At 28.5% G+C, this 19,916-nt stretch overlaps 1 protein-coding gene across 1 annotated transcript in view; it reads left to right on the top strand.

Moving 5' to 3' along the window:
• LOC126736863 (sonic hedgehog protein) overlaps nt 1-19,916 on the top strand; it is a 58,238-nt gene that overhangs the window by 4,214 nt on the left and 34,108 nt on the right. The window contains exon 2 of the mRNA XM_050441473.1: nt 4,532-5,399. Within this exon, the coding sequence (XP_050297430.1) occupies nt 5,109-5,399 (291 nt within the window). The 5' untranslated portion in view covers nt 4,532-5,108. The remainder of the gene's footprint in view (nt 1-4,531; nt 5,400-19,916) is intronic.

Below are 19,916 nucleotides of genomic sequence, written 5' to 3'. Positions count from 1 at the left end.
ATAAAGTCTGTTTATAAACTCTCGCCTAATATTTGACCGGCATTCTGCTGCAATTCGCCTTCCAAGATCAGTAGGCTATGTTTTATAAACAATCGATTGAAGATGTCACCACAGAAAGAAGTTTAATCGTTAAATCCGGTGATCTTGAAGGCCATATTCTTTGCTTTCTCCAATCTATCTAACTGCGAATCCCTCGTTTGACGACTTTTGGACCGGAAAAAATAAGGAGGTGGAAAACCATCCTGCTGGAATATTAACAAATCCTTTTTTTAAACTTAATTACCCTCTGTATTCGATGTGGTACCTCCGATCAATAGTTTCTTCGAGCATATTAATACTAGCCCAAACATTAACTTTTTGAGAATATTATCTATGTCCTTTACAAAAATTATGCAAGTATTCCTCACTTCAATATCGACAATTTTGTGTTTGAACATTTCCATTTAGAAAAAATTAACACTTATCGCTGGAACTGATATTCTGTAGAATATTAGGCGTGGCGTTGACTTCTTGTACTTCTTTGACTGAGTATTCATGTATTCACAAACTTTCTTCTTTTATTATTCTTATATAATAAAATCATCGTCATAGAGTTCTTAAAGTATCGGCATTTTGTATAGATGAAGTTTAGAACCTTTAGTTCCTTTTTACTGTCTCGTGTGATATTTTTAGCTGTTCTAATAAATAGGAAGGAAATAAATATTTATTTAAAACATTCCCGTTACAAAAAAAAATTTAAGTGTTTTTCCGGTTTTTCATATTCTTTGTTGTAATAAAGATATTAATAGTCGGAAGTTTTCAGAAATGTAATGATATATATACAGGGTGTCCCGAAAGTAATGGGAAATAGAACAACAGTAGATTCCTTACGTCAAAATAATATGATTGAGGTCAACTTGCGTTATCCTAACTTTACTAGTAACTGAAATACAGGGTGTCATAGTATTATTTGATTTATGGTACTTTTTTCTCATAGGTCCTGAACCAAGTGACATGAAATTTAAAACATACAAGTCTTTAAAAAAAAAAAGAAAATTTCTTATACAGTTTTCGTGTTTTCGGTAGAGGGCGCTCGTTGCGTTAGTTTTTACCGCGGTTTTTACTTTTTTAAATCCCCTAACTTTTTTGCAGCTCCGTATATTGGTTTGAAAAGAAACAAAATAATTTTCTTTTTTAATTTTACATAAAAAATCTATATCTTATTAAAGTCGCTAGGAGCAACCATTTTTGAAAGAATCGCACTTTTAGGTTCTCATAATATGTGAATGACTTAAACTAACTAGATCAATACAATCCTAAATAAAATAAAATTAATACCTAAGATTATTGATACTTATGTAAAATTAGAATAGTTACTAAGTAAAAAAAAATATTACGATTTTTTGTTAATTTTTATATCATAACTAAAGTAAATGGTATTTATTTATTTTTTTTATATTTTATTTTCAAACAAATATACCAAAAACAATAATAAATAAAGAAAAATACAAATAACGTTACGATTATAATTCTTTTTTAAAATGCCCTCCATTAACTTCAATGCATTTTGAAATACGTTTAACAAATGACTGCCATATTTCAAAAAGAGGATCCTCCCTATTATTTTTTAACATTATATTTTTTACTACATTATAATTATTACATTTAGATCATTTAGATTATTTATAGGACTATCATAAATAATTGATTTCAAGTTTCCCCAAATACAGAGTCCATGGGGTTTAAGTCTGGACTACGCGCAGTCCAAAGCAAAGGTTCTCCACGGCCAATCCAATGTTCGGGATATTGTTCGTCAAGATAATTGCGTACCTGTCGAAAAAAAAATGCATTGGCGCCCCATCTTGCATAAAATACACGTTCTACCTAGCATTTAATGGTATAATTATATTAATTCATTTCGTAAGAAATTTAAGTACGAGTCTCCGTTCAAATTAGGTTATAGTTCATCGAGACCAATTATATGGTATTATAAATGGTATATGGTATTATATTCCAATAATACCACAGCAAATGTTAACTTTAAATTCATGCTGGAAATCACGACTGACAACTGAATGGAGGTTTTCAGTATCCCACATATGAGCATTTCTATAGCTAAATACGCCGCGTCTAGTATTTAACTTTAAAATATAGGCTCATCTGTGAATAACGCTCTGCTAATAAGCATTGGATCTGCGCTTTGCATATTTTTAAACTGACGACAAAACTGCATTCTGGCTGGCAAATCGGTGGCATCAAACACTGAACTGGTGTAAAGTGGTATGGATAGATGCCTTCTTTCTGAAGTACTTTACCAACCTGGGATTTTCTGCTACGCAGACTAAAATTTCTTCTTCCTCTTCTTGGGAAATATTTTTTGGGCGGCCCAAAACAGAAATTTTTGGCCGTAATGATCCTGTTTCTCCTAGTCGGCTATAGATTCTTTGGAATAATTTATGGTTTGGTTGTTGTCTATCTGGAAATATTTCCTGAAACCTGCATCTTGTATGCCGTCCATTAAAATTTACTTACGCGTAAACACAAAGATATCACGCATCTCTAAATTGGTAAACAAATTATGCCTGAGCATTACTTAAAATGAATAAACTTAAGAGAAAAACTTTTTTACTCGTTTTAAAAGTTTTATATGACATTCAAAAAGTTTAATTAATATAATTTCAACAAGTTTTCTCTCATACAAGTGAAATGTATTGTCTTTAAAAGTTTTTTGTAATGTTGAATGTGAATCGTAAAAGTGTAAATCCTGAAGCCATCTGGCGAGTGCTTTGGTTGTTGTCAAGTACTCTATGTCTTAAAACTGCTCTTTGTCTGGCTTCATTTCTCCTTCGAGTCTTTTCGATTTCGAGGACAGCAAATATTAGAGAGAGTTTCTTCAATATCAACTTAGTCACATATTCATAGTAATTTTCCATTTACAAAATGAAAGAATTACCTATCTAAATTAAATGTTGGTATTTTGGTTTTTCAATTGTTGTTGTCAGTGTCAAAAATTTAATGTATTTTGGTGCCACTATTTGAAGTATTTTTACATTTGCAAATAATGTTTATTCTTTTTGAGACGAAAACAGTGTCATCCTATGTTTTATTAGTAACTACACTTTATTACCTACTACTATTATATGAAATATGTGCATGATTGGTATATATATTTCTTGTGCATGATTGGTTTCGGAGATATATCGCGGACTCAAAAGGAAGTGGTTCAGTTGTTTAATACAACTCATCAAGCAACTCAAAAAGCTGATCGGGGTTCAATAACTGAAGAAGATGAGCTTAACGTTCTGTTAACGGTCCTAGATAATCCTAAATCCACAATCACAGGCACGGCTTCCAATATTAATTTATCACGATCTACTGTGCATAAAGTATTAAAAAAAGCAAAGTTCCACCCTTATAAAATATTCTTACTTCAAGAGCTATCGCAAAATGATTTTGATCGACGAAATGAATTTTGTGAGCAAATGCAGTAATAATGTAATGATAACAATAATTTTGTAATATGTATAATATTTTCTGACGAGGCAACGTTTACTCTAAACGGCCATGTGAGCAGACAGAATTGTCGATACTGGGCGACCGAAAGTCCTCACTGGTTCACAGAATATCATACACAACACCCTTAAAATTGGACATCAAAATGATCTTATCCTCGACCTAATAACTTTGTATCCGGATTTGGAAGAACCCGACATGCATCAACGTGATCTTTTTTTCAGCAAGATAGAGCCCCGCCACACTATGCTTTACCCGTACGCAATTATTTAGATAAATTTTTTCCAAATCGTTGGATAGGTAGACGAGGGTCCATTAAATGGCCATCCAGGTGGCCAGATTTACCTCCCCTCGTTTACTTTTTATGGGAATTCTTAAAAAGTGAAATGTATGTCACTAAACCAGCGAGTTTAGAAGATTTAAAAGAACAAATACGCCAGGAAATTAGAAACATTACTTCAAATGTCATTGACGACGTTCAAAAAAAAAATTTAAATCGCCTTGGTCATTGTTAGGTTGTTAACGGTGCTCAATTCGAACATTTAGTTTGGATAGATATTTCTGTAATTTTACATTTTATCATCATTTTTCGTTCAAAATTGCTCATGTAACCACCATATCCTTTGTAAAAAGATTCTTTCTGATTCTGCATTTAAAAATAGTGGTTTCTATTTAAAAAACATATTGATGACGTCGTATCTTTTTTTTTTAAAAAGATACCTAAAAATTTGCACCGTTAAGGATCAGCGTCTTATTCTGTAACACTCTGTATAGTAGTGCATAAATATAAATAGTAATTAACAGTCGATTTTTTGTTCCGTTTTTCATTTTATTGATAACTCTTGATAGTTGAGTCACCTTTCTTTTAACTGTTGTGTAAAATCGTATAAGTCGGTTTCTAGCATAAACAACTATAATGAATAAATCTATTTTTAAACAAATTTAAAATTCAAATAACCCAAGAGATAAAATACAAAAAAAAATCTTGACCGTCGATAAAACGCCAGCTGATTGAAACCGGTCATCAATAAATTTCTAGGCAACACTAAGACCGAGCGAAATCATCATCGACAGCCGAAAACCAGTAACGACATGCAATTAGAGGATCAAGGACTCGCATCACAGAACGTACTGCCGCTCCATCGGCAATGACGTCACCCGTGCCCTAGCGACCGGTTACCGTGGTGGCGCGCACCTTCTTTGCCGGCGGTACCGTCGTCCTTCGCGTTTCGCAAGCCAAAGAACCCTCGAGAATCGGTGATTTGCGAGCCCCAGGTACCATCTGCCTCACCTGGGTCCCGCCCGCCGGCCAATGAGCGCGCAGGCTCCGAAAATGGCCAAGCTGGTCCTCGAGTGGGGTACACTACAGTACGTGCGGCTCACCTCAACGACACAAGTGCATCCAAGTACTTACCTGCATCATAGTAGCTAAGTTCCAAAGTGACCAAGTGCGTGACGCGGGCACGATTACTCAGAAAACCGCGATGGATATTGTCTTGAGTAAATAGATATAAAAAGGTGCCGAAGCGCAAAATTTCGTTAGTTTCTGCAATGCAAATCTGGAACTATATAGGTAGCCGGTAGTAAGGGTGATGTGCGCGGTTCGGTGAGAGGCAATGAGGTGGTGCGCGGTGTCCGCGGTTATCCTAGGGCTGATGGTCCAGGGAACGTTCGCCTGCGGTCCCGGTAGAGGCTTCAGTAGGCGAATCGGCCCCAGGAAACTGACCCCCCTCGTATTCAAGCAGCATGTACCGAATGTGCCTGAGCATACGATTACCGCTAGTGGAGTGACCCAAGGACGGATCGATCGGAACGATTCCAGATTTAAGGATTTGGAACCGAATTATAGCCAGGACATTGATTTTATAGACCTAGAGGGTACTGGTGCTGATAGATTAATGACAATGGTAAGTTTTAATTATTTTATTTTAAAGTAATACCCCTAAATACGTTTAAAACGTTACAAAATAAATTTTAAATTAAGTTTGGAAATAATGGATTAAAAAATGTAGAAATTAATTATATTTTTTCTTGAAAAGAAAAGAAGAAGTTTACTAAAAAAGAAATACTTATAATATATTTAAATAAAACTTAAAAGCCGTGTGATGATTGAAAGTGAAATTAAAGTAATTAGTCTCTAAAAATTAAAATTAGATAAATAAATGTAATATATTTTAAAGAAAAATTAATATTTTTTATGATCAACGTTTATTCCTAAATGATCTAAGAATAACTTTAACAAAGGTCAATTTATATTTCATAAGTTTTGACATGTAAATATTTATGTACAGTTTTTAGATGTACTTAAAAGAAAACGAGGAATTTGATTTTTTTTAGGAATTAAAAAACATATTACATTCTATACAATTATTTCCTCGAAAACCAATTTATTTTATTATTTTTTTTTCTTTGTTCAATTTAAAAACTTTCTTTATTTTTACATTGTTAAGCTTTTATGGTACCAATACAATTAACTTATAAAACAAACTTGCATTTATTTAAATAAGAACTTAGCTTAAGGAGTTCAATATTTTTAAAGTAACCTGAAGTATTTGTTGTCAAAGTGCCCTTTAATATTTATTTATATTTTCTAGATATAAACGAAAAATACGATATTAAAAAAGTATTTAAAAATACGTTTAGAAACGTTTTTAGAAAAGGATTTTAGGCCATATACAGATATTTATTTAATGAAATATAGTGTACTTCTCAATTACAAGAGGTTTAACATATACATTAAAAGAAAAAGAGATATGATACAAAACAAAAATAAATAAAATTACAAAAAAAAATCTTTAAAAATGGTATCTAGAAATATAAAGTATTAAAAGAAGTTATTTAGAAAATTTTGATTTTCTATACCTAAGAATAAGGAAAAGAATTTTTCTTAACTGTCTATTAAAGGGGATTTAAAACTTAATTAATATTAGTATTTTTTTTTATTTGATTTACATATTTATTGTATTATATAAATAATAAGTTAAACCAAAGTTAATGATAAAGTAAGCTAACTAGATATAATCATTTTTAAAAATAAAAATAAAAGCACTTAAACAAATACGAAATTTATTATAATAAAAAAGAACAAATCAAATGCTATTCTGACAAACTTCGTCGTCTTGTGACAATATTTTTATTTAATACTTATTTATATTTTCTGACTTTTTCTTTAATAAATATGTAATATTTTAACCTATCTTTAATTCAAATGTTTTAATTTTTTAATTTAATATTTTATTTCAAGATTTGAGAATCGCACGCGCTTGTTTTAATATTACAAGCTAATGAAAATTTTTAAAAATTATTAATGTTAACAATATTTATTTTATTTAGAATATATTATTGTGTTTACAATTCTTAACCTATACTTTAAAAGCTGAACTTGTTGTCTGATTCACTTTATTAAAAATAATATTGGGAAAATATCTTTCACACTATGGGAAATAATCTGACTCAAGTGATAAAAATGAGACGCGTAAATGATTACTAATTTCCATACCAGACATTCCAACAACATTTAAATAATGGAAATTCGAATTAAGTGTTCAAAAATGTTCATTAATTTAGAATAAATTAAAAATATTTTCAGTACATATAGCAATAAAATTACACTTGCTATGTAATTAATATTTTATTAAATTTTATTTACATATGCTATGCATGGGCAGTTAAGTAAACACAGTATTAAGATTTATGTAGACGTAATAACTTAAACAAGTTTATAGATTTAAACAACTTTAATATATATAATTACAAAGTACTTCTAGCAAAAGTTGTGAATTTTCTTTCATCAAACAATCTGATTAAATTTTTCTTCTAAAAAATATTACTGCAAATGTAAAAATTAAACAATTATTTAAATTATATTTCTATTATTTGCGGAAGATATTAGAAAAGAAGTGTGTGAAATTTCCTTATTTTTATTATGAAAATTAAATAAAAACATGCATTTAAAGTCGTTACAAGACATATAAATTTACAGTAATTACATCAGATGCAGCAGATTAGAACTACCTCACGATACGTTGCTTTTTAATTATGTTTACACAATTAAAATAATAATTATTCTCATGACTTGATGACTTAATTCTAGTAAATGTTACTATAGCATTGTAAATATTTAACGTTTAATGTGCAATAAATTATCCCAACGAAATAAATCTTTGCGTGGAAATTCAGTAGTATGTTACACTTCAATATTATTTTAATATTTTAATATTATTTTTTGACAATAATAATATTTTACGGAGTTTAGTAATTTACTTAATTTCAGTGACGTTTTAAATGACAATAATTCCTGTAATTGCGAAGACGTATTTTTCAGTAAGGTATTAAATGAAATTTATATAAATTCACATAAAAATTAATTACCAATATCAAGGAGGTATCTTTAGAAATCAACTGAAACTAAATTTCTATGTTTAACTCACTTTTAAAATAATGAAAAACTTTCTTACTATTTAATTACAAACTAGCCTAAGCTACTAATATGCTAAAATTTACAAGCAGTTATTATTAGTTAGTTAGTTATCATTTTACGAGTTTATTAGTAGCTAAACTGGAAAAAATCTAAATTTTATTTAGTATCATAAGTACTAATAGTTAATGTAAATTTTGCATCAAAGTATTAAGATGTTTTGTAGCAATGTATTTGATTAAAATAAAGTTAGGATGGGATTTCCACATTTAATCACGTTATTATGAAGTGAACATATCGTATGCATATAGAAATGTAAACGAAAATATGCACCTGGCATATTTGCAAAAAAATATTTATTAAGTAAAGTATACCGGCTAATTTGTGGGCAAGTGAATTCTAAAAAAATCCGGATGTTTTCGAAATTGTTAACTTTTTATAACCAATTCACGTTTTTTGCTTCTTTGATATTCTCTTAAAGCAAAAGAATTAACAAAATAATCCAATATGATCAAACGAAATTGATATCAGCCATCAATCGCCATATAGAAAGGTTTTCCAAAGTATCTTTTTATTACTAGGTCTAAGGATTCTTTGATTGTTATCTGATAAAATTGATATCAAAAAATTTTTATAGAAAATTGACCTAAATTTTAAAAAAATAACGTATCAATTTTTTAATGTTTAAGGAAAAAATGTAATGTAATCCTATAGGCTGGAATTAAAGCCGTGTTAAATTTTCTAAGAATTTGCACAACCCATGGTTAATAATTTTACTATCTTTATATATAATAATGTAAAATATAATATATATATAATAATTAATGTTGTAAAATAAGCAAGAGAAAGGTATACTTGTATAATATTAAAAATAAAAATATAAGTAATAAAAATATTTAAATATTCTTAAAACATCTACATATTTTTAATAATGCTATAAATATAAATAATTGCAGAAAATTTTCAATTGTCCAATCAGAGAAATAATTTCTAAGAGGAAATTGGTTTTTCTCATATGATATATAAAATGATATTAAATTTGATATTTTTTGTCTCTTGCAATTTCCAACATAAAATTATAATATTTGCAAAATAAGTAAATTAAAATAAATCCAATTATATGAACATTTTTTTTAAATTGATTTAAATAACTTTAGGCATTAAAAAATATAATAAAAAGCTTAAATTCACCATTATTTATAGACAACGTTTCTTGACCGCCTTTAATCTGCTTGCATTTGGGATTGCAAAGGATTGGAAAGGATTGATTATTATATTTGTGCTATTTATATAATAATAATACAAGATTAATCTATCGAAAAAACCAAAATATACTACTATAGGTATCATATTCCCATTTTCCTTTTATAAACGTTTAAGTAACGTTTGAGAATATATTATTAAAAAACCTCAATTTATGACTTAAGAATGTCATCAACTTGTTGTTGGCTTATACTACCTACGTCATTAAATAAATAAATCTATTCAAAAATTTAATAGCAATATTATTTTATGATATCTGCACCTTGAAACGAATCTTATACGTGTAAGCTGATAACTTTGACCGCAACATCAGCTTTCTCCACTGCATCATCAAATAATGCACTAATCGAGTTCAGACATCAGAGGCGCATCCTTATTATCTTTTCCATAAAAAGAATCTTGGAAAATCTATAAAAATCACTATATAACTTTATTATTATTAGTAAACACTAAAATATATATGTATAACTGAAAATCATAAAATATTTTTAGTGTAGCAATATTCAAATTATTTGGTTGCACTAATATTTACTATATTTTTTTTCAATTCAAACTGTTCATATAATTTTGAAATCTTTTTATTCCATAATTTTTTTCAACATCGTAATACCAATATTTTTAAATAGTTCTTTTGCCATCCATCATAACTTGAAAATGCACAAAAATGCAAAACAATATCTAAAATGCTTTACTTTCATTTTGTAATTATGTGTCATTTTTTGAATTCACATCTAAAACAATAAGAGTTTTTCTTATCTTTAGTTCTTATCAATTCAATAGAAACTGAGTCCTTAGTACTAAGCGGAATAAAAAAAACCGGTGTGAAACTATTAAATTTTCTGTCTAGACTAAATAACCAAACTACATTTAAAACCCCAAATATCAATTTTTTTTAATCTTATTATCTCTATCTTAGGTCGATTATCTGATAAATATAATATGTATACTTAAATATTTAGTAAATTAGATGTAACTATTTTTTGAGTGGTCAAATTTATACTAACAAAAATTATAAACATTTTTGACAAAGTATCATGTTGAGTTTGATATATAAGAAGATAATTTTCCAAAGATTCTGTTTAAAGAGGAAATTAATAAGTAAAGTATTTATAATAAATTTTCACAATATGATGGTAATGCAAATAAATTTGTGCTAAAAAAATAATAATATTATTATTTGATTTGAAGGTGTTAGAAAAGAATTAAGATGGGATTTCCGCATTTAACCTCGTGATATAGTGTAAATAAAAACACGCTACTTTAATAGTTTATGAATATCTTATTGGATTTGAACTTTTGGCAAAAAAATGTTTTACCACATTTGTTAAATGCTTTATTTACATTGTTGTTTTTAGTATAAAAATTAAGACTACATAAAAATACCATTTTAAATATACTAATTTAGTTATTTTGGATATGGTTATAATAAAAATATAGCTTTAGCATAAAGTATAATTTTTTTAAAATTATTATAGATATTAGATACGTGGCAACATTTGAAGGTTTAATGAGATTTTTATTAACATTATGAGGGTTGAAAAAAATAAAATATTGATTTTATAGGATTTTTTTTATTTGTCAAAAATATTATATAAGATATAAATTTAGGAATGAAATATTTTTTCATTCTTTTGTTAATTTCTTGCTTTTTTTTTAAATCTTCTTAATTTCGCAATTAAGTATTGCAATTCACTAGATATCTTTTACATCGTTTTACTTAAAATTTATAGCTATTTAACTAATACTAAGAATATAAATTTAAATGACGATGAGACCAAACTTATGTTTTAGCTATAGCTAAAGCTGTATAGTAATTTGTAATAAAATCCTACAGTAATTAGGGTTTTATTACAACTTAGCAAAAGGATTTATTAAAATGATGGTATATTGAGATAACTTGTTTAGAAATAATTTTTATTGACTTGAACCAAGTTAAAAAAATAAAAAAAATCATGAAATAGATTTTAATAGACTGTGTGGTGATTTCAATAAATGTTTAACTTTTTTAAGAAACGTTGAGATAACGCCAAAAAAATGTTGGTGATCATCTTATTCTACCAATATACACTAGATAATTGAGAAAATTACATAAATATTAAATATGCAAGCTACCAGTAAAAACTGACTTAAGAAAAATTTACCGGCGTTTCTGTGTCATATACGAGGAACATTGAAAAAAAATCAGTTTTCTTATGGTACAAAAAAAATTAAAAAGGTAGTTTAGGCTATAAAAATATATATATTTATTCTTGAATCATGATATCATAGTCTACATAATAGATTACATACTTATTTATATATATACAGGGTGTCCTATTTGCTATGTGCGTAATAAAAAACTTTAAATATTTTCAACATGACGGTGTACCTGCACATCAAGATTGGCGTTGCACAAAATTTATGAACAATTTTAAACCACGTCGTTGGATTGGTAATTACGGTTGTATAAATTGGCCCGCAAGATCGCCTGACATAACACCCATGGGCTTTTCTATATGAAGTTTTAGAAGGACCAGGTTGATCAAACTACGTCTCAAAATTTAGAGGACCTAAGTTTAAAAATAAGAGAAGCGTGCAATAAAATTTCACCGCAGATGTTAAGGAGCATGAAAAAAAAATTGTAACCAATGCGCCAAAATGCTTACAAAATAATGGTGGTCATTTTGAATATTTAGAGTAATAACAATTTATGTCATAATTATGTAAATATTATTTAATAACTTTGATTAATTTAAATAAGTTCTGGATTTATTTCTATATTATTATATTATTTATTAAAAATAAATGTATTATAAAGTTACTCCTTTTAATATTGATGTTTAACATTTAGTAGCAATAATGTTATTCAGCAGATGATTATTGCATAAAGAAATTGATGACAGCTAAACAAATTGTACACTCTTCAAAGGTTATTTAAAAATTCAAGCCATGTTGTGTCTAAAATGGAATTATTATTTATATTACCACTTTTATATTATTTTATAGTTTATAAATATTTTTAAATAACGTTTTGTAGAACACAAAAAATTATAAAACTTTGTAATTAAAAGTAAGTTTCTAAAATTAATAGTTTTAGAAATAATTAAAATAAAATTTGGTGTTTTTTTATAAATCACCCTGTAATTCACGAACTATTAAACATTTCGAAACGCTGTAAAAGGATTTGGAATAAGCATCAAAATTGGCAACTTTTTTCTGATTTAACCGCCGTCATAACTTCTTATAGTTTCGTAAATAGCAATATATACATATATGTATATATTGCATTTGCATTTTATTAACTAAAACTTGCGTTTTTTTAAACATATTTAGGTTTGAAGCTACGAAAAACTCTAAAAAGTTTGATTTAAAATATCTTGAAATCAGATTTTCCTATTCTTCTGAATGATACATGAAATATCTAGTATTTCTTATATTCATAACCAACATCTCGGTTCATGGATTTGTGAAATTTAATTATACTTTTGTTTTATTTTGCAGAAAAAAGAGAAATAAAATCAAAGTCATGATGACCTATAATTCAACCTACTAAGTCCTAAAATAAAATGAACACGTAAATCGGTCAAAAACGTAAAATAAATTCAACAAAAATAATAAAAATCGAATATTTCCAATAAATTTAAACGATAACCCTGGTACAAACGTCCATATTTAATAAGAAACAAGGCGGCTTAACAATCGGTCTCCCGCCGCCGCCTGGTCGAGCCTCTTAAACGATTCCGTTGGTATTTCTCGAATTTCTCACGATATCATTTCATACCTGAAGAATCGTCAGTATGGCTTCTTTCCTGTTGCATGAAACCGAGATCTTTACGGTTTAACTTTTGCATTTTTTAAATCTTCACCAGAAGAACCGAAACCGGCCTTAATGGTACGGCCTTTTACAGTGGCGTATCTTTGGATCTATGGAAATTAATCTGCTAACAATAGACAATATCAACGAAAAAAAAGAATCCAGTTAGGTAAATCCATTAATAACTACAGGAGAAATTTGATGACGAAAGTAATTACTTAAACATGTTTAATCATCATCGCTTATCATGCAATGAGAAGATATGAGAAAGCCGAAATGTTCATAAGAAACCTTTTTCTTTCTCAGTCTCATTTACTCTTTTTATAATGTATAATCTGATTAAATGATACAAATTATATCATGTGCTTTGTACACAAATTCTTCATATATATAGAGTACATAATATGATTAGACAAAGAGTGCAAAAATTATTTTTCAAGTAGATCCTAGAAAACACCTGGTTAGCACGCTTCTAGCCATATTTAAATTACCATTACATAATCTGTGTTTGCCTGTTTGTTTACAAACGTTGGTAAGAATAGCTCGAGACGATAATTTGCTACTAGGAAAAACATTACAGACTTTTATGACCGTTTAACCGTTGTTTTCGCTTAATAATTGTTGGTGTAAGATATTAATTATTTGCAATCAATAAATTTAAAATCATTAAATTGAAGATGTTTAAGTGAGTAATGTAAGGTCAGTTTTAGAAGACTGAAGGACCATCATAACTTGACTTGATAAATTATGATAGTGCTTATTCCAAAATTATAATATGTGGGTTTTTATTATAATTCGAAATTTATTACATTAAACTTAAAATTATTGTACCACAATAAATGTTTTTAGTGATACACTTTAATGGTGGCTCAGCAAATTTTGAAACGAAATGTTGTTGACCCAAATTTCTTATATCTTATCATCTTTATGGGGTAATCAAAGAGACCAGATTATCAAATATAATCAGTAAAGATTATGACGACTTCCGTTAATGCCTTTTTATGTCACATTAATGCTTAATTTTTACTGGCATTAAAAATATTTATATATAGGTATGTCAAGGTTTTCAGGTATTAAATATTGGTGATAAGGTTATATTATTAGTCTTTGTTGCTTAATTTGATCGAAATGTAATAAAACTAACTATCTACTTAGTTGTTTTAATGGAAATTCTTTCCAAATATAAAAATTTAATTTTCACATTTTTTGTATTTTTAAACAAAAAAAAGTTTATTTTGATTCGGACGCACAGTGTAAATATTAGAGTAAAGTTATTTCTACATTCTGTGTTCAGGCTATTATTATTTGAGGAATTTACGTTTGATTTAGAAAAGTATGCAGTTTAAACATAAAGTTTAAATTTTCATTTTAAAAGAAGTTCTAAAATGTAAAAAAGTGGCATCAGCTTTTCCTTTTACTTACAGCTTTAACGTTTGTTGTGTTCTAAAACTATCCTTTCAAATCGCAATAATTATAGTACCACGTCTAAATTTGGTAATTGGATCTAGGAAACCTGTCATATTTACCATCTATTCCAAGCTATTTTAAGCATGTCTTCCTCGATACCAATTATCTTTTGTACTAATAAATTCCCACTGGAACACTCATCCCAAAAAAAGTATCAAAATCTTGGATCTCTGAAAGCCTATGGTTATAATAATATGTATGAAGTCCCAGAATTCTATAAGTAAAGGGTGATAGTATTTAAATTACTAAAACAAGATTGAATCTATTGACAATGTAATCGGGCAGGATGGTCTGATTCAAGACGAAGTAACAACTGTCATTTTTTTTAAATTCGGGAACGTAGGAGTTATACGACGACTTCTTTTCTTTGTCAATGTCGCATCACGTATTTATTTATATTACGTAGGTGTAAATTGTATTCATGTAAAAGACAGATGCCAACTTTTTAATTTTTATTTAATTTTTTTGCCGTTTCTCCCATTTTTTTGGTTCCAAATTTTCTTATCTTCTTAGTTTCTTTCGTTCGACCTTTACACCTTAATATATTACCAATGACATAATTGCATGATTTTATGACAACTAATGCGGTTGGTTGTTTCCCTAATTGTTCGATTTGTCAGTATCTTCACTACTCTTAGGGTCTGTGCGTATATCTTAATTCTGTACCTCAGTTTTTCAGCTCTAAACTTTAAGGCAATTTATTTTTTTATAATATGTACTAAGGAATAAGTTCATTTCATTTAATTACACGATATTAGTCTGCTACCTTTTGTTCCGTAACGTTGAGTTATGGAAATTCTCTACAAAACGCTTTATGAACAAAAATGTGTCATAGTGAACATAGAAATCCAAGAAATTATAAAAAAATATCTCACCAGTTCTTTGGGCATATATTTTTTGTTGCAGATAATTAGGTCATAATATATAATAATTACATATAAATATATATAATAATTTAGATTTTTACGACCGTAAAAAACCCAAATGATTTGCTAAATTAATAGAGGTATGACTATTTAACGTTTAAATTAATATTAACACCATCTACCACAAGTTGTTGTGTCATGTCTGGAAAATCCAATTTTGTTTGTACCACCATTACACAACATTGCAAGTAATTTTTGAATACTTGGAATTATCTTATGTAGGATGAATAAATTACCAAAAGTAAATATGATTTTCTATTAATAGTTATCGGGAATCACATTTTTTAATTGCTCATATTACGGCTAACCTCGCAAGAGTTAACACGCTTTCAGCAAAGCCATAAAATAGCCATTACGAGCATGTAAAATGATGTTTTATGTTCAAAGAGAATAAGAAAAAAAATATTTACCCTGTAATATTTTATATTAATTATAAAACATTAAAGTAATATTAGCTTAAAAACTTATTAGTTTTATGATTTTTTTGGTTTTTGTGGTTTTTTAGGAGAAGGTTTATCACTTTTCTTGCGATTACTTGCTAATAAAATAAAATTTTATTTTAAAAAATTACGCGTGGTAAAGTCATTTTTTTTCTTTTTTTAAATGTTTTTGTAAAACAATAATACATTATTAGAGTCAACTAAAATATTCTAAGCGGCCACAAATTTGCAAAAAAAAAGACAATAACAGTGGACACTTATTAACTATTGTATTCGTTGTACCTCCGTTTAGTCGTGAGAAAAGGAAGAATCAATACAAATACTGAAACGCTTTTGTTTGAAGAACAGTGAAAACCTGTCTCGTCTCCAGACACAAAGATAATGGTATTTGCTCTTCGATATATCGAGAATGAAAGAACCAAACTCGAGAAATTACTATACTCGATACGGCACTCGAATCACTCGACTGCTACTTGTATAAAGAGATTCTTAAATTAGCATTAGCTTGCATTAATTCACGTTTGTTAAAATATTATGTTAAATCTTGTGGCGAAACATAAGGTAATTTGGCTTACTAATAAATACATTTTATATAAAATGAAATAGTTGTTATTGTTAAACGTTATGTCTTTGCTTCTTTTTCCGTTATTTAAAATCTTGCTCCACTGACGGTTAACGAATAAGATAACCTTGGAAAAACCAAGGGTAACCATTTGACATAATTAAGAAATTTTTCGTTGAGCAAACTGTAAAGTTTTTCCAATAGGTATTTCCCCATAAGATTATCCAACTTTGTCATGATTTAACCACCCTTGTATGTTTTATGGTTTCCGAGATCCTAATGTATACACCTATCAGTTATTTTTTATTCGAGATTATTATAATTAGCACTAGAATAATACGTTTTTATTCTTAACTATAACCTAAAACTGGTATTTTACAGTATTTCAAATATCATAAATAGTTTCTCCTTACATTTCTTTTTTTTGAATCTGGGTAATAATGATTTTTCGTATCAACATATGAAATATGAAAGAGTAGATCTCTCATTTTCACTAAATAGAAAAGGAATCACTCTGTATACAATTTTTAAAAAACTATTATCTGTACTGACTTCAAGGTAGATAAAGATCAACCGAAACAAATTTCAGTGACGTAATATGGGTATCGAAACACTCGCGAGCTCAGGTAGTCCGGTCCAACACTCGAAAATTATTGATGACATAAACGGCGCTAATCTTAAAGCAACAATCTTTCAAGGATTAGTTTAATCAAATAAAAGCGAGACGGGCGTGTGAGTCAGTATCGGTCCGTTGAACCGGATAAAACTTTTGTTAAATTTTGAAGGTCCGGATGAAAATCCGACGATGGATTGCCATTCTGCACCCACGCGGCCGGCCGTTAAATTAGAATTACCAATTTTGCAAATATAAAATCTAAATAAGCATTTTAAGTCATAAGCGTTATTAAGAAGTTAATAGTTAAAGTTTTTTTAGACTAAAAACACTTTGAATATATCTTTTAGCTTGCATTGTAAATAACACTGTATAAAAGAACTACATGAGTATCTTACAACTGAGACTACTCCACTGGATTTTCGTTTTTTTATACATTTTACAACATCCTCTTTTGTATTATTGGTCTTAAGTTATTAAGTTTCAAGAGTCGAGAGTTCTTATTAGTTTTAAGTTATCAATTTAAATTAGAACAATTAAATGGCAACTTTATGTCATTTACCAAAACGTTCAAAACAAATGTATTTTGCCGACATCTAAAACTCATTATTTAAAGTCTGAATTAAAATATGTAGCTGAAAAATTATTCAAACAAATATGATTTTTTTTAAAATCTCAAAACAAAGCTAAAATAAGGGTCATACAAAACTAAAATAAGTCGGTATGTAGTCGGTTTGAGAAACAAACCTCTCTGCTTAGGTAGTTGCTTTTTTAATTTTGCTTATTAAAGACTTGCTATATTTATTACGATATTTTTATGAATTCCGATCGAGTTCTGGATAAAGCAATAGTTTTATTTGGAATGAGTACATATGGCGCCATCTAAAAGTCAGGCTTTAAAACATGAATTAAGGTCACTGAATATGAGGAAAGAAACGTAACTATTCAAGGAAATATGAATTAAGATAAAAATGAAATACTAAAAAACTTGAATGTATGTAAGTCATAAAAAAAGTATAATCTAAATATATGTGGAATTGAAACACTGGCTGTAGAATACACTATTTCTTTTTTACATTGCTACTAATATAGGTATTTACAATAAATTTTCTTAAATATCCGAAAGATGAGTAAACTGTTGACCTACTCTAACTTCGCGTCGGATGTACGGTTACGGCCAAGGTTGTCATTAAATCCATTGTATTCATAATTATAATGTTTACGCTGGTGTTTGCTGAAGCAATAAGGAATCAGTAAAATTAGAAAATTACATTTTCTCTGACTTCAACGCGATTAGCGTGAGCCATATTATTATCTTTAATGTAAGAAGTTCGTTGAACTTTAGTTGTATTCCAAGCACTACCGAACTATTAATGAATAACCTACTATTTCATTAATGAAAATCTAAATTAATTAAAACAAATATCATAATTATGCTGTAAGCGTTGAATAAATTACACTACTTACAAATCTACGCTGTGCGCCGGCCATTTACATACCTCGAACGTGTTCGGCCGACTAATTGATCGATAATTTGCCGCTAATAATCATTTAGATTTCAATGTTGAACTTGGTTGTTAATAATTTACTTCTCCTTTAAATAAAATATCCTTTGCTTGCATAAGAAAAAAATTTACAACGCCGCCATCGGACAGAAAACGTCCACTTATTAAACAAATAATTTACTTAAGTAAACCTGTTCAAATAAGACCCTAATATAAATTGTAAAACAGGTATACACCGGCCTGAATGGGAAGGTGTGGGTATTCGAAAATAAGTGCTTTTCTCACGAAGCCACAAACGACAATGCTATGATAATTTAATAGCCCTTTTAACCGACCGCCTCTTTTGTACCTTTAACTACATCTAATGATAATTATCAGTGCAATAGGGCAATAAAGTAATAAATAATGGATAATCATTTTCACTGTCATAAAAGTACTAGTACTTTTTATGGTGTTATGAATTCACCTATCGGTTATTAGTTATTGGTTATTTAGCTATTTATTGAAAACTAAGTGAAAACAATGATTATCCTCTGGAAAGAAGTTATAACAGATATGAAATAAAAACCACAATAGCCTCAGAATTTTATTCGTATGTATATTAACAGCTTCCTCTAAACCAAACAAAATAATCTTCTTCGATTTTCTTAAAACAGCATCATTCAACAATATTTTTCTTTTGAGTCTAAAAGAGTAAAAGGTTGTTGAGTTTTGGATAGACCAGATTGAAATCAATATAAAGAAAGCTTTAGCACTATATTTAATTACTTTTTAGAAAAATTGGAATTCAAAAATTTCCAGAAATGTTTATTTGTAAATTTAAAAGGCTTTAGTAAACAGATTTAATCAATCAATTGAAATAAATTATTTAGTTCAGTGCTTGACAAAAGTCAAAAAATTAACTAGAATTTCTAAGAAAACTAAGCTATAGATCTATTAAGCAGTTCTTTCTTTGTTTCTAATGTAAAATGTCCCATGGTTTTTTTAACAAGTGCACTTCTTCCACTTGTAAAATATTGCAATTATAAAGTAAATTACTAATTACTATTTAACTAAATTAAAATAGCGAGCAGAGCTTTTTCTAACCAGTGAGCTCTTATGTGCAGCTCTTATAATAGATAGTGGATGAGATGTATAGTAGATAATAATAGATCATATCCTTGTCAACTTTAAGTTGGTTAATCGTCCATGATCATATAATTGATTTCTGTTAAACATTTCTGGGGTTTGGACTATTTTCCGTTTGAAGTCATCAAAAATAGATAAATTTGTATCGCATTTAGCAAGACTAGTTTTAATTAACCAGCCTTGAGCTTTTCATTTTATTGGTTAATGGAGAGATATTTCTGATACAAAATCATCTTTCTGCACATTTGTGATCCCAATGTCAGTTCCTAGCCCGCAGGATGTTTGAACACTGAACGATATACAAAAAAAT

Source organism: Anthonomus grandis, chromosome 5 (assembly GCF_022605725.1).
Source record: "Anthonomus grandis grandis chromosome 5, icAntGran1.3, whole genome shotgun sequence".
NCBI lineage: Eukaryota > Metazoa > Arthropoda > Insecta > Coleoptera > Curculionidae > Anthonomus > Anthonomus grandis.
The sequence above is the reverse complement of the archived record's forward strand: the minus strand, read 5'-3'. Positions and strand labels throughout refer to the sequence as shown.